General features: G+C 38.2%; 1 protein-coding gene across 3 annotated transcripts in view; it reads right to left on the minus strand.

The window, feature by feature from the left end:
* Camkmt (calmodulin-lysine N-methyltransferase) overlaps positions 1-27,457 on the minus strand; it is a 398,047-nt gene that overhangs the window by 19,704 nt on the left and 350,886 nt on the right. For all 3 annotated transcript variants that reach the window (XR_007104678.1, XM_047522765.1, XM_047522764.1), the window contains exon 8: positions 5,275-5,349. Coding sequence is in view for 2 of the 3 variants with exons in the window: in XM_047522765.1 (XP_047378721.1) it covers positions 5,275-5,349 (75 nt within the window). In the remaining variant the exon portion in view is untranslated. The remainder of the gene's footprint in view (positions 1-5,274; positions 5,350-27,457) is intronic.

Consider the following 27,457-nt stretch of genomic DNA (forward strand, 5'->3'; position numbering starts at 1 on the left):
ATTGCTGGGGGTGAACCACTGCTTAGGTAGGACGTCTCACAAGACTAGGTCCTCTTCTGCTTTGAGGATTCTCTCATTTGAGAAAGAGGAGTGAAGAGAACCGTTCATGAGAAGTTTCCAATAAGTCAGTACGTGGCTTTCTTTGGCCACCATAGGTTCAGTGAGAAGCTCTTCCATAAAGGGTGCTTTGAGCAATGGAAAAAGAATCCTCTTCAGATGAGCTAGAAAGCATGCTAGATGGGAGCGAGCCTCACCCCATTCTACCCAGCTGTCAGCACTCATCTTTTATAGAACTACGTCTTTATATCTTGGAACACAGAAGATGTCTAATTCAAATGCTACAAGAAGGATCGATGAAAAAGGAATTATATTGTAATTAAGTCCTCTAAAAAGTTTGCTCTTCAGGACACTATACCCTATTCTTTAGTGAGCAATAATATCTTTAGTTTTATTAACAGAAGAGTCTGGTTTTGCTCTTTAAGACTATCACTGTGAGAAAATACCTCTGTCAGTTACCCAGGCCTGTAGAATCTCTGGCTGGTTGGGATGAGTGATAGCTAAACAAGGGGCCACTCTCAGTGTATACCTATGCATCCTGAGAGCTGGTAAGATTGTCAGAAAAATAAACAGCACCTCACCAGCTGAGCATAAGGCATACTCTCATAAAGCACTATTTCTACTCAATGTTGGTAATGGTGACAAAGAGGTTAACGCCACAGCAACTGGAAAATGCAGCTTAAGCCACAGCACATTCCAAATATGGTTATTTCAAAGGTAATGGCATCTGCTTCATCATTCCAAATCAAATTTCCCAAAAGTAATTCTCATAGTTCCCTAATAGATCTTTATTCCAAGCAAGCTCACTTTTCTACTTAGCTCTGAAGCAGAATTTATAACGCTTTGTAGGGTACGTCATATGAGCAATTTCAATGTGTTTTAGTGGGAGTGATATGTAATCTCCTGAAAATTCACCCCTTAAATAAGTCCTAATGGCTCAGAGAACAGCAGTAGCTTAAGTGGATCTATTTAAAAAGGCTGAGTGGGTCAGTGATGGGGATGGAGATACCATTTCAACTCTCCCTTCAGTTACTGATCAAAATACATTGACAGTCCAGTTTGCCCGTTAAAACACTCACACACACACCCTTCCATGCCATTGCTGGTGGCAGCGACACTTGCTTTGTTCATTGATCTGAATCACAGATTTTCTGACAAAGGAAAGGTGCTGGACCATTTTCATTGCCTCCTTTAGATTCAGAATTTTATGCAGAGCACGGAGGATCTGTAATTCCTCATAGGGAAATTTATTAGCACAGAGCATATGGAGACATTTCTCTGTCAATAGCCACAAAAGGAAGACCCGTATGCAATTTTCATGGTGAAATGTGATAAGTTAAATTCACTGTTTTAGACTTAACTTTCAGCGGAGGGATGACCCCTTTCAATATTTACTAAATGATTTTTGTGGGAGCTCGGAATGATGCCGTGATCTAACCTCACTTGGTTCTACCCCTTAGTTATGAGATCTTGGGCAATTTGTGCATATTTTTCAGGGACTGTGTCTTTCCAGGTGTGAGGTGAAAGGGATGATGACATTTGAACTAAAGGTCTTCTCAGGTGTAAGGAACTGTGAGTCACTATTTAGAGTAATTGGCGATCACAGCAACTGGAAGACAAAGAACTGGAGCCTATGATATGGTATTTCCATTTTAAGGGAAAAGAAAAACATTTTTAGAAAAATAGCCCCAAAACCAAACTTTTCCCATCATTTAAGGGAAAGTAAAAAGGATGGAAAAAAATAGTCCCAGTGTGTGGCCAATGTGAAAATGCTGAGAGAGCATTTGAGACGGATGTGCAGACTAATTTACTCTCTCCCATTCCTTCTCAAAGTCTCGGGTTGGGGGCACACAGATGTGCCAACTGTCCTGCATGCCCTACTTGGTGGGTCGGTCAGTCTATAGGTGGCATTTCAGACATGCTTTCTAAGCCCTTTGAGAATTCAAATGTACAGAGTCATTTCTATTTTTGCAGTTACAATAAACTGGAGAGCCGTCGAACACCGAATCAAAGTGTTCATTGGATAAGAAAACATCTTACTTCCAGACCTTAGATTACATTGTGATTGAACAGGAGTCTGGAAAGGCAGGCTTAAAATTCACAATCACTCGCTATTCTAAACGCAGCAAGGACCAGGCTGGACTGCATTGTGGCAGAAAGGAATCTTATATTAAACTCAACATTAAATGAGTCAACTGAGGAACTTAATAGGCAGGTTTTTTCCTATACCTGTGGTTAAATATTCTAATATTTTGATGTTTGTCAACAGCATCCTTTTTCAGGTGTGACTCTTCTTCGATTTTTCTTTCTGTTTATTTCAAAGTTGACATTTTACAAGTTATTTAAGAACTGTTGAACCATGAAACTATTTTTCATTGTCAAAAATGCTGAATGGTGAAATAATGACTAGCTTTCAGAGTTGCCTCTTTATTTTATAATCTAGTTGAGCTACTAAATTTGGATGTGAAGTAAGAGACTGTCTCTTCAGGGAAATAAGTTCTTTCCCCCACTGCCCACAGGTTTATGAATGTTTGAATGTAAATATATGAATATATGAATGATTTAAGAACATAAACATATCACCGCTTCTTGTAATCATGTGCATTTTGCTTGAACCACAATGTGGGTTTGGAATGGGTTTGTGAATAGAGCTTGTTTTCATGTAAATGGGATCAAGCAGTACCACTGGTTAGCTATTCAGGGAATCAGACAATGCCACCCTTGCTGAAAGTGCTTCAATAAGAATTTAATCCATGTACCTAATATTTGAACTCCAACTCTTGCTTCATATTCTTGTGGCCTAATCCAGATCTCATTGACTGACAATGACTAAAGGATGGTGTGAGACTTACTGTGATCTTTCTATGTGTGGCACCTCTTTCTTGCACTGAGCATTTCAGTTTTCATCTTGGAGGAAGTGTCTAAAGGGAGCTTTCTTCCCCCACTCAGTGACATTCTAAAATAATGCAGATGGCGAGTCTGCCCCTAGAAGCAGTAACTGGGATAGGACATAAAGAACTCATGGAGCCCTGTGATTCACCACTATGTGTACGACATGAGCACTGTAAACATCACTGCACTTTCTAAGTTTCTAAGCAGCTTTCCCATCTCTGTGAACATGAAGAGAGACCATTACCAAAGCATTTCTTTCGGAAATAATATCAGCATCGCAGTGAGAGTAGCTTAATGTTTCACATTTACAAATGGGAAATTACAAACAGGCTGACATTCTGGCACTTACAACACCAGGAAAAAAAAAAAATTCAACAATTCATGCATAGAAAAGTCATTTATAAAATGAAGCTTAGTGTATCTAGTTCATTTGAATCCATAAATTCTCACATAGCTACCAGATGTGTGTGTATGTGTATGCACATATAATATTGCATTATGTTATGTATTTATAATGAAAGCCTTACACTGAATATGCATTATGTATATCGGTTATATGTGACCCTGTTGTCAGCTAGGAAAAAAAGACTATTTTTCAAACATGTTGTGCAGCTATTTTTAACCTAACTGAGAACATTAATCAGAAAAGAGCTTAACTCTTACTTCCTCTGCTTGTCTCTCTGGTACAAATAGGATGACATGGTGCGAGTGTCCATGACACAAGGCATGACAAAGCCAGGCTATTTTGATATTTGTGTGAAGGGCAAATTTAACTGTAAATCTCTTGGCCAGACCTGCCTTTCCCCACATCAACAGAGCCCATCGGGGTGTGACCCTTGTCTAAACCTTAAGATGATGGTGCCCCTACCCTCTTGCCACTGCTCTCTGATCTGACTTCCACGCTTAATCTGATCTAATCCCACCAGCATTATCTTCATCTGTGCAATGAAACCTGGAGGATCCTTTCTCATATTTGGTGAAGAGAGGCTTTTACTAAATTGCTTGCTCAAATCATACGGTGAGGTTTTAGCTCCTTATTTTTGATGAGATGAGGGGTGCAGCATTGAGGCATATTATCAATGATTAGTCAGGAATTTAGGTTTCTCCCATTTGGGGAACAGGGTTTTCTGAAATGGGAGAGGAAGAGACTAGAAGGGCCAGGAAAAACTGAAAAATCTCAGGCAAAAAATAAAACAAAATATTTATCATTCACTGAGAAGTGTTTTCAGAAGGATAAAAAAGCAAAACTAATCTCATTGTCTTCTGTAGGAAAGTAATCCACTGAAAATCTTATAATAATAATAATAATAATAATAATAATAATAATAATAATTGAAAAACAACTTCCTGGAAATTTCATTCAGCTCTCCTCTTGGCCAAGTCTTCTCTGGGTTCTGGATCTTATGACTGGGTTTATCAATACAATGGAACTTTGTCAGAATCTGAACCTGTGTTTCAAATCTAAAGGGCCGTAATGATTATCATGATAAAACTTCAATAAGATTTTACTCTCGACAGGGAAATATTTGGAAATTGTCCATGTTTCCTATATACTGAAATAATTACTACATTGAGAGAAAGAATATATAAGAGTAGTTGAAACAATTAAGGACTGATGCATATTTATCCTGTAACTTAGGATCTGACTTTTGTTAACAAATAAGTAGAGTGGACTAAAAGAGGACAAAAAGTCTAATGGAAAATTTTTTTTTAAAGACAAGCACCTGACAGATCTGAATGTTATTATTTGCATAAGAATAAAATGTAATTTATAATTTGTATTATGTATAATTAAATATCATAATTGGATACATCAAAAGTATTAAATAACAAATATACATTATAAAAAAGACTATTTCCCCAAAGATATTCTACAGATAGGTTTATTTGCTGGAGAGTATATGTGTATGTATACATATATATTCCCTTATATCAATAGTCAGATCTCTCCTAAGAAGTAAGCTAATTGAGCTGTTTGTGTTGATAAACTCCTTTTTCTCCAGACTATTCCTCTCTGAGCCATAATTATTTGCAATTTGCCTAAGTCGTCCATTTACTGATACGTCAAGCATGAAACAGAGGCAATTCCAGAAAATGGAAATGCTTCTCAAAATCAATCTTTGGGAAATAATGTGGTAGAAGTTACTGTGTGATAGAAGACTACCTTATAACTGTCACATGGAGATGAATATTAATCTGTGGAGGTTAAGGTGGCTTTGTGCTTCATTTGTTGACTTTGCTTAGCCGCCAGCAAAGCAGCACAGCCCAATTACTCCAGCAAAGCCATTTTTTCTAACAGGAGTTTTATGATTTTTATGTACTTACCAGTCAGCACACATAACAATGTCAAAATGTCCTTCCAGTTGAGAGACATCTGTCTCATTATCCCATCGTAAAACGCTTGAGGAGAAAAAGATTTTAAAAATTATACTTAGGGTTTTTTTTTAAACTTTGATTTTGAGCTATTAACATTATTTTTTGTGGCACTTGAAATTATTTAAAAGGCATATACAAATTATTTCAAAAGATAAAATAAAAAACTGGGATGTAACTGTCTTCTATATTTTATTTAGTCTTAAAATCTAGAAGATGAAGAATTCTGTAGTTATAGTTAAGCTTTTACTAGTTTTTATAGGTTTTTGTAGATGAGCTAGGGAGAAATTTATTTAAATACCTAGTAGTAATTGGAATGATCCTAGACCCTTAACATCAATGAGGTACACAGTGAAATCAAAGTATTCCCCATCTGACTGGAATACGATCTTATAAAAATAAATGATCTAAAACAGTATATATCTACCCTAGCTGACACATCAGTTGTATTTCTTATTGACAAAAAGAGCAATTTGGCAAGATGGAAGAAAAAAATGGCCACCTTTCATTAGGTAGTTCTCAGTTTTAGCATACTTTAAAATTCACCCACACTGACAGTCTCCTAAAGAGGACCAGGTTTTAAACCTCACATTAATAACAATAATTAATAACATGCATTTGAAAACTCTAGTTATGCTCATAAAGCCAATTGAAGGCTTTACATTACTCTCAGTTGATAACTGTGATGATTAGCATTTTACCATATTAAAGTATGTTAATAATTTTTCTTTCCACCACACTAGAATTGTGATTTGCAGTACTAATTTTTTTAAGTAAAATTCTGCTCCTATTTTCTATTTTGATTCTTTAGAGTTGAACTGAGTGATCATACCCTACCCTGTCCAGTCATATACATTAATATACATTAATGCTAATGAATCTCTTATTAAAGTAGAAAAAATTAAACACATCATCACAAAAATATCTACCCAGTAGGAGTGTCATTCACCCATTGGCCTTGTGTTTACTGAGCACCTACTTACCATGTGTCAGGCCCTATGCTTGACTTTTACAGAGGCAGCCTTGCCAGCGATAAAGACATTATCCTACAATCCCAATGCTGTGTCCCCATGAGCTGGGTAGGCATACAGACCCAGAGCTACAAGGAGGCTTTCCAGAAGTGTGTTTCCCTAGTGCTCACAGGTCTTGTGACTCAGGAATGAGCTTTATAAAGGAACTCTGGTGGTGGCATACTTGCCTAGGCTACCAGAGAGCTGAGAAAGGAAGGAACCCAGGGATCCCTAAGAGATGAATGCTCACTTTGTATGTGTATTACTTAGAAACTGCCTGAACCTGGGGAGAGTGGCAAAGGACCAACACCACCTTTTCTGAACATGTTGAGGCTACCAGTCCTCCTGGGACTTAGGCTCAGGGAGAGTGGTCTGCTTAGCCTTGTCAGAGACCTGAGAGTCCTTCATTTTCTTGGTTCATTTACTCTTCCACTCTTTGGTACATTCCTTTGTCCACATGAACAAATAGAGATCTACAGTGGGCCTTGTCAGATCACAAGAGCAATGTATCCATCATCCACATTTTGAGAAAATGAGATAAGTATTAAAATCACTCATGATTTTACCAATCCACCAATGACTATTAAGAAGATACTTGTAATACACTTTAAATTATTAAAGAACAAGAACAGAGAGGGCAGAAAAGCCTATGGTGATATCAGATATTGGTTCTTGAGGGGCTTGAGTCTCCTGATCCAACCAACTGGAAAGACAGGGTCTAGGCAGTGATCAGCTCTGGGTCACCACAGCAGCTTGACAGGTTGTCTCTGAAAGAAAGGCCTGGTGTGGTCAGATGGATTGCTCCACATTCCGAAAAGGTGTTTCCCAGTCCTCACAAGGTTTATGACTATGCTGTCCCTATAACCAGAAGATGTGATAAAAGGGAAGGGTGCTGGGGTCAAAATTCAGTTTTAGCATAACAGACACATGGAGGTTCGAATCTTGGTTCCTGCCCTTAGAAGATGCATGCGTTTGGGCAACTACTTAACCTCTCTGAGTTTGTTTTCTGATCTGTAACATGAAGATAACAAGAGCCATCTCCTTGAATTCTCAACGAGCACATTCATATGAAGTGGTAGCTGTAGTGGTCATATACCCTAAAATGACAACAGTGCCCACTGGAGTTGGGCAATAGGCAGCTTTCTATCTTGGAAAGCCAGAGATGATGGTGACTTCATTATACAAGGAGCTGGTCCTTCTGACTCCTCTCTGCCTTGCATGGCCATTCATAGGACAGCAGTGGTCAGTTGTGGGGAATGACGAGTTATTTGTTAGCTTGCATTCAATTTGTTGCAGACAAAGACTCTTATAAAAATTCAATAACAAACTGATAGGCAAATGAGGTTTAAGAAACAAAGGCATTCTACATACAAGTCCACTGATCACATGCTTGGATGTTGCAGGGTGTGTCTAAACATTTACTTTGAATTTCTTCATGTCTCAGTGCAGATCAGCCTGGTACACATTCATGGCCTACTTCCTGAGCACTACTGCCCTAGACCCTGTTTTTGCCTACAACTGCAACCTTCACCCACTCTCGGACCATCCCCTTCTATCTTTCCCCCTCACTCCTTCTACAAGGTTCCTTGATCTAATCATTCATCAGTCTCACTGGTGTATAATCTACTGATCTTATTAACATGTTACCATCCCCCTTCCCCAATGTTTATCTTCCTTTCTTGCCCAGTTTGAATTCTTTTTAAATTCCTCCCTTGTGTACACCCTCAACTCCCTCGTCCCCATCTCCTTAATCATTTTTGCTAACTCCAGCTCTCTGCCCAGGCCACGACCGTGCCTGTGCACCTGATGTGGGTGCAGACAGCATGTAGCACCCTGACCGGCTTCACTTTAAATTCAAGGCTGTGAACTTCGAGTAGACGCCTAATGATGTTTGGCAGTTATACTTTCATTTTCTTTGTTCATTTACTCTTCTCTCTGAGGTCATTTTTTGATACATTCTAACACAACTTCCCTCGTCCTAACTCTCAGCTGGTGATCTTGCTTCCTGCTTTACTGTCAAAATTGCAGCAATCAGAGAACTTCCCTAACTCCCGCCAACACACATGTGCTCCTACAGCATCTGCACCTACACACTCTGCCTTCCTGCCCATGATCACACGCCTATCTGCAGTCACTTTCTCTCTCTCTCTCTTTTGTTTTGGGGGTGGGGTACTGAGGATTGTACCTGGACGCTCTCTAGCATTGGGATTATAGGCATGTGCCACCAGCCTAGCTGAAATATCCTCTCTTGACACCACCATCCTCCCCAATTATCATTCCATTTTTTTTATTCCTCCTTTGTAGTCAAACTCCTTGGAAAATTGTTGTAAACTCTGTTTCTAATTCCTCTCCTCCTTTCATTCTCTTTTAAAACTCAGTCCAATCAGACATTGGTCCTCACTGTTCTACCAAAAATGCTCCTGTCAAACTTACCAGTAATCTATACAGTGCTAAATCCAGGTCAGTTCTATAGATCCTCCTCAACCCCCAACTGATCCTCTATCATGAGCTCTGATTCATGTATCCAACTCCCTGTTTTAACACTTCCACTTGGATCTGCATCCTGCTAGAAATGCAATTAGTTCTACATTTGAAATATGTCAAAATCCAACCACTTCTCTCTGTCTCCACTGCTCACATTTGGTCTAAATTACCATCACCTCTCATCTGAATAATTGCAGTCTCCCAATTTGTCTGTTTCCACCTACAATCCCCCTACAATCTCCACATAAGAGAGCAGTCAAAGTGATCCTTTTAAAATAGGTCAGGATTTTTGTCTACTTCCCTGTAATGGTTCCTGTCTTCACTCAGAGTAAAAGCTCAAGTCTTTACAATGACCTATAAAACTCTATACAATCAGGCCTGGTTACAACTCTGACCTCATCTTCTATTACTCTCTCCTTGTTCACTTTGCTCTAGTGACACTGGCCTCCTTGAATACTGGTTTCTTGAATACATCAGGTGTGCTTCTGTTCTAGGATCCCTATACTGGCTGCTTGCTCTGCCTAAATACCCTTCTCCAGATATCCATGTGGTTCACTCTTCACCTCCTTCAAGTCCTGGATGGAATGTCTCGCCTTAGAGTGGCCTCCCTGACCATCTATTTAAGGCTGCAAGCATTTCTTTTCATCACAGCACTAGAAACTCCCTCTCTTGCTTTTTATTTGCTTTCTAGCAGCTATTAACCTTTATTGTGTTATATAGCTCAATCACCAAATTCATTTTTTCTTTTTCCCCACTAGAATATAAGTACCATAGGGATAGAGATTTTAAAAATCAGAAGACAGTTGAGAATATAGTACATAACATTCCTATTATTAAGTTGCCCTCTGAAAAGAATGTATAGACTGTTTACATACAAAAGTCACTCAAGGGCTGGGGAGATAGCTCAGTCGGTAGAGTGCTTGCCTTGCAAGCACAAGGCCCTGGGTTTGATCCCCAGCAGCGCAAAAAAAAAAAAAAAAAAAAAAAAAAGTCAGCCACAAAAGTCACTCAAACTACCTTCTAAAAACTTCTGAATCCAGCAAAAAGTAGAGTAACAAGGACTTCATTTATCCTTTAACCTGAAGCAACCAAAAAAAAAAAAAAAAAAAAAAACTAGACAGGATATATACACAATAGTTTTTAAGACAATGAACGTCAACATCAAAGGATATTGATCCTTGAGAGGGGAGAAGTGAAATAAGTACTACCATCACCCCAGCCTACCGCCTGAAAGAATTTTGAGGTGACAATAGAGAGTGATGAACTGAGGTAGAATTGGGTGGACTCAGATAAGGAGGTGGAACAAAGAGTTTAAGGAAACCAAGGCAATTAGAGTTCCCAGGACAGAGTACCGATAGGAGAGAGCTGTACAGAGAGAGAACTCTGGAGATCTGTGGATGGTCCCCCACAGTATTTTGCCGAGTACCAATTAGAGCATATATGTGAGGAAAACTTCTTGAAGTTGGGAAAAGTACCATCTGAGAGGGTTGGAGGGGACTTGTCCAGTGCTCACACATGCCCAGAAATACTGCCTATTTTTATCAGTCAGATTAGAAAAACTCATAATTTACAGGCAGCAACAGAGTCCTCGGAAGGGTCTTATCTCAGTAGCAGGAAAAAATTAGCCCTAGATTAGTGCTGCTCTGGTTCTGCCTAATACATCTTAGAAGCAAGACCCAAAAATGTCAAATTATTTCAAAGGAACTTAACTGTATCCCAGAACAAAACTCAAAAAATATTTATAGGAATACAAAAATATTCAGATTTCAACAAGGTAAAATTCAAAATGCCTGGTGTATACTCAAAGATTGCCAGACATGCAAAGAACTAAACACTAAAACCATTATGCTATGCAGTATTTAGAAGGAAATTAATAGTACCAAATGTCCATAGTAGAAAAAAAAAGTTCTCAATCAATGAACTCTGTTTCTAGCTAAATAAACCAGAAAAAGAAGAAATTAAGCCCGAACTAACCAAACAGAAAGAAGAAATAAAGTTAAGAGCAGAAATAAATAAAACAGAAAAATAAATGAAACTGAATACTGGTTCTTTGAGATCATTAAAATTAATAAACCCCTAGTCAGACTGATCAAAAAAAAAAGGGGCAACATAAATCACCAACATCATGAATGAGAGACATGGTATCACTACAAATACATATATGGTAATTCATCATGATCAAGTGAGGTTTATCCTAGGAATATAAGAAAGTAGGTTTAGCATTTAAAATTTGATCTACAACATTAACAAACCAAAAAAAGAAAAACCTCATGATTATTTCAGTGCAGAAAACATATTTGACGAAGTAAACATCCATTCCTGATTTACTGAAACTCTCAGCAACCTAAGAATAGAAAATTTTTCAAACTGAAAAAGGTTATCTATGAAACAAATCTACAGTTGACAACATACTTGGTGAAAGAATGGATGCTTCTCCCTACTGTCAGGAAAAGAAAAGTATGTTTCTTCTCACTACTCAATATTGCACCGGAGGGGCTGGGGATATAGCTCAATTGGTAGAGTGCTTGCCTCTCAGGCACAGGCCCTGAGTTCAATTCCCAGCAACAAAAAAAAAATGTAAAAAAAAATTGTACTGGAGACTAGCCAATCCAAGAAGGCATCTAGATTAATAAGGAAGAAGGTAAAATTATAAGCAGACGACACAATCATCTATTTAGAATATTCAATGGGATATGCAAAAAAGCTACAAAGACTGATGTGAGCGTAGTAGGCTGTGAGATATAGCATCGCAAACAAAATCAGCATTTCTTTATACAAAGAACAAATAACTGGAAATTGGAATTTCCAATTCTATGCCTTTTATAATAGCATAAACAAAACATTTAACAGATAATTCTAACAAAAGATGAGAGAAATTTAATAAGGCCTAAAAAAATTTAGGCAATTCGAGTGACCAAAGGTGAAATGGCATGTTTAACAACTGGCTATCCATATTTAAAAAAAAAAAAAAAAGTTCAGTCCATATTTTGCCTCACATACAAAAATTAATGAATCATAAACCTAAATGTAAAGCCCAAAATTATAAGATTATAGATTAAAATATAGAAGAAAAATCTTTATAACCTTGTGTTAAACAAAGATTTCTTGGATACACACAGGGTGCATGATCTATAAAAGAACAAATTGGTAAATTAGACTTATTAAAATTAAAAACTTCTGCACTTTGACAGACACTGTAAGGAAGATGAAAAGACAAGCCACAGGCTGGGAGAAAATGTTTGCAATCACATATCTGATAAAGAGCTTATATCCAGAACATATAAAGAACTCAGGCAGTATATCAATAATAAGAATACAAGAAACTTGATTTTTAAAAAATGGGCAAAGAATTTGAACACACACTTTAGCAGAGCTATAAGAATGGTTGTCAGGTGCTATGGAGCACCACTGTAATCCCAGGGACTCAGGAGGCTGAAGGAGGAAGATGGCAAGTTGGAGTCAGACTCAGCATATTACTGGGGCCCTCTATGACTTCACAAGACCCTATCTTAAATAAAAAAATAAAAGTATTAGGAATGCAGCTCAGTGATAAAGGACCCCCTTGGTTCAATTCCCAGTACTTAAAAAAAAAAAAAAGAAAAAGAAAAGAAAATATATATGAATGGAAAGTAAGCACATGAAAATACACCCAACATCATTAGTTATTAAGGAAATTCAAATAAATTCCAATGAGATTCCACTCTACACTTACTAGAATGGCTATAATTTGAAAGATTGATCATACTGAAAATTGGCAAGGATTTAAATCCAAGGAAATGAAATTCTCCAACACCGTTGATGACAATATAATATAGTGCAAGTACTTTTGAAAATAATTTGGCATGTTCCTTAAAAATTTAGATATTATTGATTGTTTCCTTTGCTGAGAAAAAGCTTTTTAGTTTGAATCCATCCCATTTTTTGATTTTTGCTTTCTTGCACTCTTGGAACCTTGTTAAGGAAGTTTGGTCCTAAGGCAATATGATGAAGATTTGGGCCTACTTTTTCTTCTATTTTGTACAGGGTCTGTGGTCTAATTCCTAGGTCCTTGATCCATTTTGAGTTGTTTTGTGCAGGGTGAGAGAGAGGACATTTTGCTGCATATAGATTTCCAGTTTTTCCAGCACCATTTGTTGAAGAGGCTATCTTTTTGCCATTGTATGTTTTTGACAACTTTGTCTAGTATAAGACAACTGTACTTATGTGTGCTTGTCTCTGTGTCTTCTATTCTGTACCATTGGTCTACCTGCCTATTTTGGTGCCAATACCATGCTGCTTTTGTTACTATTGCTTTGTAGTATAGTTTAAGGTCTGGTATTATGATATTTCCTGCTTCACTCTTCCTGCTCAGGATTGCTTTTTCTCAGCAAAGGAAACAATCAATAATGTGAAAAGAGAGCTTACAGAGCAGGAGAAAATCTTTCCCACATGCACTTCAGAAAGAGCACTAATCTCCATAATTTATAAAGAACTTTAAAAACTTTACACCAAAAATACAAACAACCCAGTCAATAAATGGGCTAAGGAACTGGGCAGACGCTTCACAGAAGAAGATATACAGGTGATCAACAAATATATAAAAAGTGTTCAACATCTCTTAGTAATTAGGGTGGTTTTGATTTGCATTTCTCTAAGATTTCATCTCACCCCAATTGGAATGACTATTATGAAGAACACAAGCAATAATAGGTGCTGGTGTGGATGTGGGGAAAAAGGCACACATACAATGCTGGTGGAGTTGCAAATTGGCACAGCCACTCTGGAAAGCATTATGGAGATTCCTCAGAAAACTTGGAATGGACCCACCTTTTGACCTAGTTATCCCATTCCTCAGTTTATACCCAAAGGACTTAAAATTAGCATACTACAGTAACGCAGCCACATGAATGGTTACAGCAGCTCAATTCACAATAGCTAGATTGTGGAACCAACCTAGATTCCCTTCAATAGATGAATGGATAAAGAAACTATGGTATATATATTATTCAGTCATAAAGAAGAATAAAATTATGGCATTTGCAGGTAAATGGATGGAGCTGGAGAATATCATGCTAAGTGAAATAAGCCAATCCCCAAAAACCACAGGCCGAATGTTTTCTTTGATAAGTGGATGATGATACATAACAGGGAATGGGGGGGTTAAGAGGAAAATGGAGGAACTTTGGGATTGTGTATAGGGAAATAAGTGGGGAGGAGGCGGGAGAAGGAAAGATAGTGGAATGAGACTGATATCATTATCCTATGTTCATGTATGATTACATGAATGGTGTGAATTTACATCGTGTACAACCATAGAAATGGAAAGTTGTACCCCATTTGTGTACAATGAATCAAAATGCGGTCTGTAAAAATAAAATTAAAAAATAAAATGTTTATTCTTAAAAAAAAAAAGTTAGATATATGCCCCTCTATGATTTATCTATTTCACTTATAGGCATTTGCCCTAGAGAAAGCATATATCCAATATACCCATATTGTATGTAAATGTTCATAACAGCTTTTTTTGTAATAGCTCCAAACTGGCAACAAACCAAAAGTTAATCAATGAGTGAAAGGATAAACAAATCCCTCATACAATGGGAAGCTAATTAGAAGTAAATATAACACAACTACAAACACAAACAAAGGCATAGGTGCACTGCAAAATAATTTTATTGACTGAAAAAGGACTGACTAAAATAACACATACTAAATGATTCCATTCATATAAAATTCTAAAAAATATAAACTACTCTCTAGTGAGAAAGTAAGTCAGTGATTTCCTATGGGAGAAGGCGATTTCAAGGAGCAGAAAGGAAGGATCACAAAGGAGCAAGAGAAAATTTGGGGGGTGATGATGTGCTCACGCTCTTGATTGTGATAATGGTTTCAAGGGCATATACAAATCTCAAAGTTTATAATGTTAGACAGTCTACTTCAACAAATGGTTGTTCTTTCTGAAAAAGGACAGTGTAACTAGACCCCTGAACAACAGAAGTTTTACAATCTAAGGCTAATCATTCATATGAAAAGATATAAAGGATGGTTCTACCAAAAAACCAAACCATGCTAGCATACTACTTGTACTTACATGGATATCCAAGTAACATTTATTTTGTCTCCACTTTATTTCATCAAGATGTTAAAATCTAGTTTCTATTTGAATGTTGTTAAAAGTAAAGTACTTCACTGATAGAAATATTATAAAACCAGTCATCTTATCAAACTCCCACCCTTTAGAAAAATCTTACTAACTATAGGCATGCCAAACCCAGCAAGTTTAACAGGTACAGTACAGCAGAGAGAATGCGTGGCCTTTGTAGCTAGACAGCTCTCTGATTTCGAATACCAGCTTTGACATTTATAAGCCAGTGAGGTTGGGAGATGTTCTGAACATTGTTGCCCTCATCTGTAATGTAGCGACAGCAATAGTTGCATTGTAGGACTGATCAAGCATTGAAAGAGATAGAGTATATATGTGAAAGCATTTCATAATGGAAGTACATTACAGGTATTTGATAAATATTAGTTTCCCTTCCCTTCCTTTTGCACCTAATGCACTATGTCTTTTCTTTCTGGCTTTAAGTTTGGGGTTTCAACCTGAAATACAAAACCAAGTCCATTTCTGATAGGATTCCTGTCATGTGATGCAAAGCTCACACTAAAAGAATTTCTCAAACAGAAAGTCTTTCAAGTTTGCAATAAAACTTAATGTCAAACAGATTCGACCTAATTTGTATTTCATTGTGAATTCAGAGAACTCTCCCTATAGAGATTTAAAGCATTCCTTTTTTTTCATATTTCCACGGTTAATATTTCTTTGTTTGCCTTTATATTTTCAGATCCCTGCTTGCAGGTGAATGAGGCATGGTTTGAAATTCTATTTAAAAGGCAGTTCCTTGTGTGTTTGCAAAAGTAGTGTACTGATACAATCCCCCCTCCCCTTTTTTTTTTGGCAGTGGTGGGACTCAAACCCAGGGACTTGCATGTGCTAAGTGGGCACTCTACCACTGAGTTACACCCCCAGCCCCTGATGAAATTTTTGTTCATGCCTGTTGAATGTAATGAACTTAGAATTCTTCAAAATACAAGCTCTCTTACCAGCAGTCGAAAGGCAGTAGTTTTCTCTGTATGGACGTTACAGGTATTCTTCTTTACAGAGGATCCTAGGAGCCTTTCTCACAGATTCTTTCATCTCACTTCTCCAAGTCAATGTTGTCATGGCTCACCTCTACAGAGAGCCCACTCAAGTCATTTACGGTATCTACCTAAATTGGTGAATTGCTGCTAGTCCCAAATGACTATTTGCCACTTTTTTCTTCATTCCTGATCTTTTATAGCATTCTAAATTGCCATATGGTAGGAATCTTTATCATAAGGTGCTTTAGACACTTAGGAAAAAAGAACACCATTTAAATCTAAAACTGAGAAGGAGAGGGGATGCCAATCTGTTGACTTCCTAACTTGTGAGTCATCTCTCTATGAAGCATTATTGAAGCCTCACTGGATGCTCTGTACAGTAGCACAAAGAGGACCTGGTTTTGTAGCAGTGAAATTATGATTGACAAAGAGAGTATATAGTCCTATTCAGAAGACAAGACACTCAAAAGAAACAAAAGAGTTATAGGTGGCCAAAGGTCCTAACTGGGAGTGATCACTGAGGACTGGATGTGCTGGGAAGGTGTCCTCAAGAAGGTGCAACTGCATGTGACCTCACAGGCAGGATCTAGACAAGAAGAGAGGAGGGAGGATACCGTAGGCAATCCGCAAGGGCAAGGGTTTGGAGGCTGGAGTGACACATTGTGTTCTGGCTCCCCAAACCTCCCAGGCCTTCATTCTCAGCAGATGGACCTAGTGAGAGCTGAGACAGCTGATTTCATCTTTTCCCTCCTCTTCCTCTTGTTACAAAACCCTTCCTCTTGTTTTGTCTTCCTGTTAGCAAGATCCTCCTTACCTACGTACAGAACCTTTCTTCCTCTTTCCTCTAGGTCGGTGGTTTTCAAACTTGAGCATGTATCAGAATCCTCAGAGAGTTTGTTAAAGTGCAGACTGTTGGGTGTCAAGCCGAGTTTCAGATTCGGTTTCTCTGGGTGGGGCCTGATAATCTGCACTTTGACATATTCCCAAGTGATGCTGGTCTGGGGTCATATTGTGAGAAGCACTGATCTAGGTCCTTGTCCCATCAAATATCTCAAATCCTTTTGTATTTTCACTTATTTCTTCTTCCTTGGCTCTACTGAGTTTGTTCCCAAGCTCAACTCTTTCCTCGAGTGGGCTTCCTCCTGGCACACACTGTTTCTCTCTTTCCCATTGCTGCCAACCCTTTTGTGGGAGTAGACACCCACTGTTTCACTGTCCTTTCTCCCAACAGGCACTGGAATTGCTTTGTCACCTGCTTGACCTTCAGCAATCTGCAGCAGCTCACACTGCTGACTGCTCTCTCCTGGAATTCCCTCCTGGACTTGCTTGCAGGAGGAGTGGAATTACACCACCATCCTGAGGATTCTGAGCTGCTCTCCAGTCCCTTCTTGGTGTCCCTTTCTGGGCCCTTCTATTGCTCCTGAAGCCTAGACATTTTCCAAGAGTCTGTCCTGGTTCATCTTCTCTTCCCAACTTTCTAGTTCTGGTAGTTAGGTTCTTTATCTCTTGATTTTAATCTTCAAACCTTCTAGCACAACATCTTCCTGAGATGAATTTTCATTCCTAACTTCTTGCTAGTTATGGGCACAAATGTGTTTTATAACCCACCAGAAATGCAGTAAGTCACAAACTGATGTCTTATCCTCCTCTCTTCTTTATACTCTACATGTAGCCATTTCTCTGGAATGGGACCATATTTGCTTATCCTTTTCCACCCCTATTCAGTCCTGTACTATCTCTTTCTTTCCCTTTGGAATCACTGAAATGGCTTAACAACAAAAAAAAAAAAAAAAAAAAAAAGACTTTCTATTACCATCTTGACTGAGAACTGCTGTTGGATTATCACCTAAGGCTTTTCCACCTTGGATATGTGCTTTTTGTTGAATCTCAACAATTAAAGGCTGGAATTAAATAGAAGTATTCTTTCATCTGTACAATTTCCCCCATTCACTGCCATATACACCTTCACTAAGATGACACTAGAGAAATTCAGAGTCCAAACTGGGCAATGAGGGCCTCAAGTTTATTCTCTCAAATGGGAATAAAGTAAAAAATATTAGCCCTCAATAAAGACAAGTGGAGGATATTCCATAGATTTACCCTTGTGCTTTCAGTTTACTATTCTGAGCAGCAATCTAGGGATATAAGATGATCTTTTTATAGAAGAGTGGTCTGTGCTCCAGTCAGATCAGAATCATCGGAGAAGGTTGTTAAAATGTTGGATCTATGAGCCTCAACCCCCTGGAGTCTGATTCAGCAAGATTGGTTTGAGGTCCAGGACCCTGTGTTTATAAAATAAGCACCTTTGGTAGTTTCCAAGAGGATGGGTCATGGATCACTTTGAGAAACCCTGTACTGGAAGATCTCTACCTATATGTATTTGGATTCAGAACATTTGTTAGACATAGATCTTGACTTTAGTTTCAAGCATCAGATTTCTTTATTTCTAAAAGGGGAATTTTAAAGAGAATGTCACTCCAGAGAACAACAGCAGCCCAAAAGATAGACTTTATTTTTTTATTTAATGGTGCTGGGGATCAAATCCAGGGCCTTGCACATGCTAAGCAGGGGCCCTACCACTGAGCTATGCCCTACTCTCAAGTCCTTATCAAGAACACTTTCTTTAGGAAGGGAAGGAAGCAATATTCGAGAAAACCAGAGCAGATTTCACAGACATAAATTCCTTGAAACAGATTACCTGAACAACTTTGTTGATTTTATCATGAAACAAAATGAATTCATATTTTCAGATTAGGAATAAGGCTTAGAGAAAGGTGAGGGGAATGTTAAATTAGGTCTTGAAGAAATTTATACCTTAGAAGAATTGCAAAATTAAACTAGCAACAGACAGTTGAGAGCTATAAGTCTGGTTTTCTTTTCTAAGTAAATGGCATCCATAAATAAACAAGAGAACACAGTGACTGGGCCTGACTTTAATGAATGGAAATCTGGACAACTTGAAAGCATTGAAACATTGCAGAATTTAATCAGAAATGCTCAAAGAGAAGTCAAGCTCAGTGGTTCCCAGGTGAGGTTCACAGAGTGACAGTGTGAAATCAAGGTGTGAAATCTTAGGCTCCACCCACCTCTGTCCAGAGTATGCAGCCCAATAACCTATGTCCTAACAAGCTCCTAATGCTAAAATTTGAGAACTTTTGCTCCAGCTCCCCATTCCAGTGTTTCCAGACTGATTTTAAGTCTGATTCCAGCTGTGTGGTTTTGTCTGGAATTTAATTTAAAGCAACTCCTTTCAGAATCCAAAAGGAAGACAGATTTGCCTAAATTCAGACCCCTTCATGTTGGTGACCACTATATTCTGCATTGGTTAAAGAGACTAAAAAAGTTTTGAGATCTTGGAATGAAAGGTACAAATTATTTTATTTATTATTTATATTTCCACCTCAAAAATCTCTGATTTTTATTTTGAGACAGGGTCTTGCTAAATTGCCCAGGCTAGCCTCAAACTTGCAATCCTCCTGCCTCGGCCTCTCAAACTGATGGGATTACAGGTGTGTGCACCAGATGTTTGCACCAGCATGATAGAAGAGTTTTTTTTAAAAGAAGCCATTTGAGCCAGATGTGTTGGTGTAAGTCTATAATCCCAGCAACTCAGGAAGCGGAGGCAGGAGGATTGCAAGTTTGAGGCCGGCCTCAGCAACTTAGTGGGACCCCATTTCAAAATAAAGTAAAAAGGGTTTGGGATACAGCTTAGTAATAAGGTGCTTGTCTGGTAAGTAAGAGGCCCTGAGTTCTATCCCTAATGTGGTTGGGAGAGGGAAGAGAACCTATCATGGGGCTGGAGATGTGGCTTAGTGGTAGAATGCTTGCCTGACATGGTATGCACAGGGTCCTGGGTTTGATTCCCAGCACAGCCCCACCCCCCAAAAAAGAAGCTATAATGATGTTAGTGATATTAAAATCTGCAAAGATTGTACAATAAAGAAAACTGGACCAATTTCACTGATGAGGAATATCAATGAAAGAAAGCCCATACATCCCTGGTGGGAATATACAACAGTTCAGCCACTTAGAGAGTCAGCATATGACCACAGAGACCTAAAAGAAATAAAGTTTGTCAAAAAAGATTGTATATAAAAGTTCATAGTAGCATTATCCATAATAGTTCCCAAATGAAAACAACCAAAAGGTCCATCAGTTGATGAATGGATAAATAAAAAGCTATATTCATACAATGGAATATTATGCAGCCATGAAAATGAATTACAAACATCCTGATACATGCTGCAATATGAATGAATCCTGAAAGCACTATGTTAAGTGTTAGAAGTTAAACAGGAAAGACCATATACTGTATGATTCCATTTATGCCAAATGCCCAGAAAAAGCAAACACATAGAGATAAAATATAGATTCATGTTTGCCTAGCTCTGAGAAGGAGGAGAAATTGGGAAGTGACTACTAATGGCATGAGGTTTCTTTGAGGGATGGTAAAAATATTCTAAACTTGATTTGATGGTTGCACAACTCTGTGAATATACTAATAGCAATTACACTGTATACTTTAAATGAGTGAATTGTATGGTATGTGAAGTATATATCAATAAAGTTGTTATTTAAAAATTCCAGAAAATGTATTTTTAAAGTACAGCAGCATATTAAAAGAATTAAGATACCATGAACAAGTGACGAGAAATGCAGAGATGTTTTACTTTTAGCAAACCTTGTTAATGCAATTTGTAAATGAAATAAGAACTGCAATTGTTATAAATGAAATAAGAAAAGCAATTTGATGATGATAAAAAGATATCTGCTAAAGTTCCATATTTGTTTATGATAAAACCCCCAAATAGAAATCAACACAAAAATTCCTTAACAAGATTTAAAAACCCATAATTATCTCAATTCAAAAAACTAACAAATAAGTGTTTTGCGGGGGGATTCCCAACAAAGTCCAATTTGAATGTGATCATATGAACAATTTTATCCATAAAATTATACAAGATTGCCCCTGACCAGCCAGGTATGTTGGTGCACATCAATAATCCCAGCTACTTGGGAGGCTGAGACAGGAGGATCAGAAATTCAAGGTCAGCTCAGACAACTAACTTAGTAAGACCTATCACAAAATAAAAATTTTAAAAGGGGCTGAGAATATACTGCAATGGTAGAGCACCCCTGGGCTCAATCTCCAGTATGCCCTGCCCCCCGCAAAAAAAGATTGACCCTGACCATTTTTAAGGAAAGAGTTCCTTGAAAGTATATTTTTATTGATATAAAATCTGTGATATAAAATTTGGGGAAGGGGAAAATATTTTTCTCTTAAAACCTGAAGACATTTTCACAGAGAATGAAGTAGTCTGACATGCACAGTTGTCTACTAATACAGAATTTGGCCTAATTTTGATAGTTTTTGATTTTGATAAAGAGGAGGGATCTGACAGTCCAGAGTCATATGATGTTATCCTAGATAAAAATAAAGGCTTTACTCTTAATTTACTGAAGTTTAAACAGGGACCCTAAAAATAGTGGCCCCAAATTTAACATCTGGCTCTTTCTTAATACAAAAAGGAGAACTATATCAACAGATCTGAGACTGGGTAACATCCTATGTGAGTTGGTTTCTTCAGTGCAAACCCCTAAACAGTAAGGATTTGAGCCCGTCTATAAACTTGTCAAGCAAATAAATAATGCTATGTTAGAATAGAAAGTATACAAAATGATTTCATTTTCTCTTATCCAAGATAGCAGCAGCAGGAGACAGGACAGTGGCATCTCTAGAATTCTCAAGATTCTGTTACCATCATTCTAGCAAAACTCACTAACAGGTATACTTTATCAGGAAATTTCTTTAAGAGAGTCCTCAGCTTCCTTATCTCAGTTACCTTCTACTAACCTTCCTCTTCAACCTGACAAAGAACAGATAAATGCCTACTCACACTGTCAGTTTGTCGACAGACACTACACACACACGCCTGAGAAGCCAGTCTTGAATGAAAGTCAGCAACCTGATGTTGAAACTGATGTCTGACTCTCTAGAGCTTGACTCTCTACTACTAAAAATTATTTGGTTCCATAAGCCTTATGGATTCTAAAATGTGCTCCAAATACAAATCTTATATGCTTTCAAATACTAGGGTTCAAGAGTACTAATTTCTTCACATTAAGCAGAAACCTTGCTTCAAGAAAATGATCTCTTTTCCTCCCTAGGATGCCAACTCCAGGAAAGCATAGACTTCCTCTATCTTGTTCACTACTAGATCTCCAGCACCTAGAACCCTTCCTGGCAAACAGAATGTGATCAAAATATTTATTAACAAATGAATGAACCAAGGGACACAAACAAAGCCAACATGCTTTGAACAATTAAGAGAATATGCCTCATTAAACTGTTGTACCATTCTAAGATCAACGGAAGTTGAAAGAAAGAAAAGATTAGGGTAGACTGAAACAGTCTGGGAAGACAGGCAGAGGTGGCATTGAGCCACATCATAAGGAAGGATTTAGATGGATGAAAGGAGGGGAACAAGGTCCACAAAGATCAGAAATGGAAAGACTAAATGTGTTGGGAAGAGCAAGGAGGTGCTATGGTTTGGACGAGTGTCTCCCAAGGGCCTATGTGTTAAAAGCTTTGTCCCAGGGATGGTACTATTGGAAAATGGTGGAAACTTTAGGAGGTGGAACCTAGTAGGAGGTCTTAAGGTCACTGGGAATATGTCCCTGAAAGGAATTGTGGGATCCTGGCCTCTTCTTTATTTTTGCTTCCTGGCCATGAGGTGAGCAGTTTGCTATGCTATGTCTATCATTGCCATCTGACACATTCACCAGAGGCCCAAAGCAATAGGTCCACCCAATCTTGGAGTGGGATCTCCAAAACTGTGAGCCAAAATAATTTTTTTTTTTTTAAATAAGTTAATCGTCTCAGGAATTTTCAGTACAGTGACAGAAAGTTAACACAGGAAACCAGGGTGACAGAAGGAGAAGATGGAGGTTGGGGACCAGTGGAGGACACGTGGTGTTTCAGTCAGCTTTTTTGCTACTGTGACTAAAGGACATGTGACCAGCACAATTATGGAGGAGGAAAAGTTTATGTGAGGGCTCACAGTTTGAGAGGTCTCAGTCTGTATACAGCCGGCTCCATCATGGCATAAGTATATGGCAGAGGGAAGCAGCTCACATGATGATCAGAAAGCAAGATACAAATACAAACCCCAAAGCCATGCCCCAGCTACACCCTACGACTTCAGTTACCACTCAGTTAATCCCTATCAGGGGATTAATTAACTGAGTTAAGACTCTCATAACCCAATCATTTCTCCTCTGAACCTTCTTGTCTTGTCTCACATGTGAGGTTTTGGGGGACACCCCACATCCAAACTATAATAGATTGGATGAGGAGAGTGATAACAGATGCAGAAGACTTGGAAAAAGCAGCAAACTGGATCCCACTTGATTGGGACATACATTATAAAAATCATTTTCCACATCCCCAATTTAACTTCTAAGGAAATTTGAGACTCAGAAGACATGAATCCTAAACAGCAATAGGGCAAGGGGAACAAGAAGCCAATCCTGGGGGGCCCAGATAAAGGTCAAATTTGCATTATAAAAAAGTTTTAAAATAAGTTCCAGAATTCACTAAAATATAAGTTTATCAGCACTTTCATTCAATAGTGACTTTCACACAAAGATAAACTCTTGAGTAAAACTCACTTTTAACATTGCAGCAAGGTAAATTTAAGAAGTTTTTTTTAAAAAATAATGTAATTCAAGGTAAATCTAATATATTTTTAAAATTATCCCAAATTTTAACTAATATTAACCAGAGAATGACGTTGTTCGCTAATTCTGGAAGACCTAGAAACATGTAGACGTCAAAAGCTCCAAGTGGTTCTTTGTTAAAAAAGACAGTCATAATTTTGAAGACAGCTTCAGATAAACCCAACAATTGAGATGCTGTAAATATCCTTGCTCTTTCATTAATCTCTAGCTATATTTAGTAGTACAGTTTCCTTTGTTCAAGAACTATTCTCAATAACTCCATATTTAGGTTCCCAAAGACAGATGCCTTGGACATATTTGCTAAATGAATGGATGGCTGTGTGGATGGATAAACAAATGAAACAGCAAATGGTGTATGAAGATCTTTGAGCTGTAAAGCATAGAAAACTTTGTATACCTGCATCCTAGCTTTAGCCAGGGCAAAGGCTTCCAGGCTTTCTCAAGCATGTCTTTCATATTTGGCCATAATCAGATTAGGATTAAAATGGAACAGAGGGAGCAAGCAACTGTGGCATGTAAGAGCAGAGAGTTGCACTGGGCAAGGATGGCGGCATTTAGCAGAGCGGGGTGGACTTGCTACAAGGCTAATTAAGCTCGTGTCAGAGTGCCTCACTTGCAAAGGCCCCTTCCAAGGAGCCCTAGCAATGTACTCACACGGTTGTATGTTCTTGTAAATTCACCAAAGTAAGCTATAATCAAACCCACCCTTCCAAAGAGGAGCCTCAAATGAAGTTTCAGGCCCTATAACAACCTGGGTCTGCCCCTTTGTAAGAGGTGGGAAGAAGTCAGTGGCAGGAGAAACACTGATAGTTACTATAGTTACTATATTGGCCAACTTTCTATTACTAGGACAAAATACCTGAGATAATAAATTTACAAAGAGGAAAGATTTGTTTTGGCTCAGTTTTGATGATTTCAGTCCACAGGTAGCTGGCCCGTTGCTTTTTGGGATGTATTATTAGCAAGGCATCATGATTGGAGCACATGGTGGAGGAGGTTGCGCATCTCATGGTGGCCAGGAAGCAAAGAGAGACCAAAAGAGGTCAGGGTCCCAATATTCCCTTCAAGGGCATTTCCCCAATCACCTAACTTCCTTCCATAAAGCCTCAACTTCTAAAGGTTCCACTACCTCCCAATAGCACAACAGGCTAGTGTCCAAAGGCATAAGGGTCTTTGGGGACACTTACCCAAACCACACAGTTATAAGAATAATCTCTGAGTAGGGGAATGGGAGTGCAGGGTGCCAAATTTCTGGGCTGCCTCTCATTCCTTTCCAAAAACACTATTTCTTAGGTTCACAGTTCTCATATCATGACTTTCCTTTTGGTTTTTACATCGTCTTCACAAATGAAGTCACAGGAGACATTCAGCTGTTACAAACTTCATGTCAAGCTTTGAAGTGCTTTTTAATAGCAGAAATATTTGGCTCACGTGTGGGCTTTGTAGCTATGGTAAATACCTCCTAGTTATCTGTCGCTACTGTTATTCCACACCTCCAATTTGGAGGAGAAATTCTGTACGCACTGAGGCACTAAAAAAGAATATTGAACTATATCTTAGCTCTTTTGTGAATGGTTCCCTTTTATTTCTTCTCTCACGGAACTAATGCTCTCATCACATTGTACTGGTTCTGGGTGGGAAAGCAGTGGCTTGAAGGGCGATGCTGATTATTACATCGCTGGTTGGCAGCTTCTTTCAGCTGCTGAAGGTTAAAGGTCAAGTGGTCAAGTAGCTCCTTAATGTAAGATCAAGGCATTCAAGGACTGACACATCCACCTGTTTTCTGGCACACGCTTTAGTAGACTTTGGATAAAATGCTTGCAGTGGTTAAAAGAGAAGAAACTGGCCACAATTAGTATAAGATAAAGATGGAAAAACAAAAAACAAAACCTCTCATCTTAGAGGTTCTTTTATGACTATTGATATACAGACTGTATGTCCAGTACACATTAGAACCACATATTTAGAAATAGCAATTTTAAGCACAGAAAAATAGAAACAAAGGCCACATATTCAGCATTTGGGATCTGTCCTGGGCCGCGCATTGTTTCTTTCTGTAACTTAATTATTTTATGAAGAGATGATAGAAAATACTATTGTACTCCATAAACACTTGACATTGTTGTTCCTTAAAATGCAGCATTTTAGAAATCTGGATATGTTTATTAATTAGTGATTATTAACACCCAGTAAACAACATTGTGTCTTGTAAAAACACAATCTCTCTTCACAGCATGAAGCTGAAATCTATTATTCCCTGATTCCATATGCTGAAATACACTCAAATGGTCACAAATAACCTTAAGCATTAAATAAATGTAAATGAGGACGACATAGAAAATGCAATTTTGATTGATAACTAAAAGACCAGGTTGAAAATCATGTCCCCAAATGAAGTCCTCTTCAGAAGGGTATGGCCATCTGTCTGGGGAGAAAGGCTATCCTAAAAATTAGGAACGCACAGGTAATGGCAGACTCTTTCTCTGGACCTGCCTGAGGTTTGTGGAAACCAGACTTGTTTATTCACTTACATGAGAAACGTAGTGCATACTGCCCCCTGTGCTGACGGTCTGCTTGGAACATTCTAAAGAAGGATTTGGAACTACATCTAAAGACACTTTGTTGCACTTTCCAAATACAAAAGAAAAACATTATTATTATTCCATAACCCCATATCTATCTGTCCACCATTTTGGTTTTTAAGCATTAGAGTTATTCATTCAACTCCCCCCCCCCATCTGGGCAGTTGAGGTAGGGAGTGTCCTTGGTAAAGTGAAAACTTAAAATGATAACCAATTAATAGTAATAAATAAAATAACTGAGAATGGAATTGCTCTTCTAATAAACTCAGTACTTCAATGCATAAAGGAAAAATGCACGAATAGTTACTTCATGTGAAAACTGAAGGATTACTCATCCATTCTAGGTCCATTACCAACAGGGCTAGAATTAAATGTGACATCACAGAACACAGCATTGTTTTGGCTGAGGGCAAGCATTTCTCTTTAGTTTGAAAAAGAATTAATAGGATCTAAAAGGGAATGGAAACCTAGACTATTTTGTTTTTTTGTTTGTTTTGTTTTTTGGTGCTGGGGATCGAAGCCAGGGCCTTGTGCTTGCAAGGCAAGCACTCTACTGACTGAGCTATCTCCCCAGCCCTATTTTAATATCATTGAATAGAGCAAGGTTTCTCAACCTCTGTCCTGTTGACGTCTTAGGCCAGATACTCCTTTGTTGAGGGGATTGCCTGGTGCACTGAAGAATGTTCAGGGATAATCCAGATGCCAGTAGCAACACTCTCCCTCCTCCCCCAAATCATGACAATAAAAAAATGTCTCCAGAGAATGTCAGTATCCCCTGGGGAGCAAAACTGGTCCCAGGTTGAAAAGCACTGAAATAGAGCCACTTAAGAATGTCTCAGACTGAGTTTCTCCAAACTCATATTGTATAATCTCAACCCTAAAATCATCCTTAGCCCAATGCTTCTTATACTTATCTTCAGTTTTCTCATCTATTAATTGAGGATAATGAGTGTTTGCCTGCCTCCTAGGGTTCTCACAAGCATTAAATGAGATATCGTTTGTAAAGTGCTTAAAACAGTGCCTGACACATAGTAACTACTCAATAAAGGTTAGCTATTATTATTTGAAATAATCAGCCACAATATCAAGAAAAGCAGTTTCATTCATAGATGCAATTACTTCTTTTTTTTTTTCTTTTTTATTAGTTGCTTTTTAGATATACATGACAGTAGGGTATATTTTGACAACCTGGAGTATTTA

Source organism: Sciurus carolinensis, chromosome 13 (assembly GCF_902686445.1).
Source record: "Sciurus carolinensis chromosome 13, mSciCar1.2, whole genome shotgun sequence".
Lineage (NCBI taxonomy): Eukaryota > Metazoa > Chordata > Mammalia > Rodentia > Sciuridae > Sciurus > Sciurus carolinensis.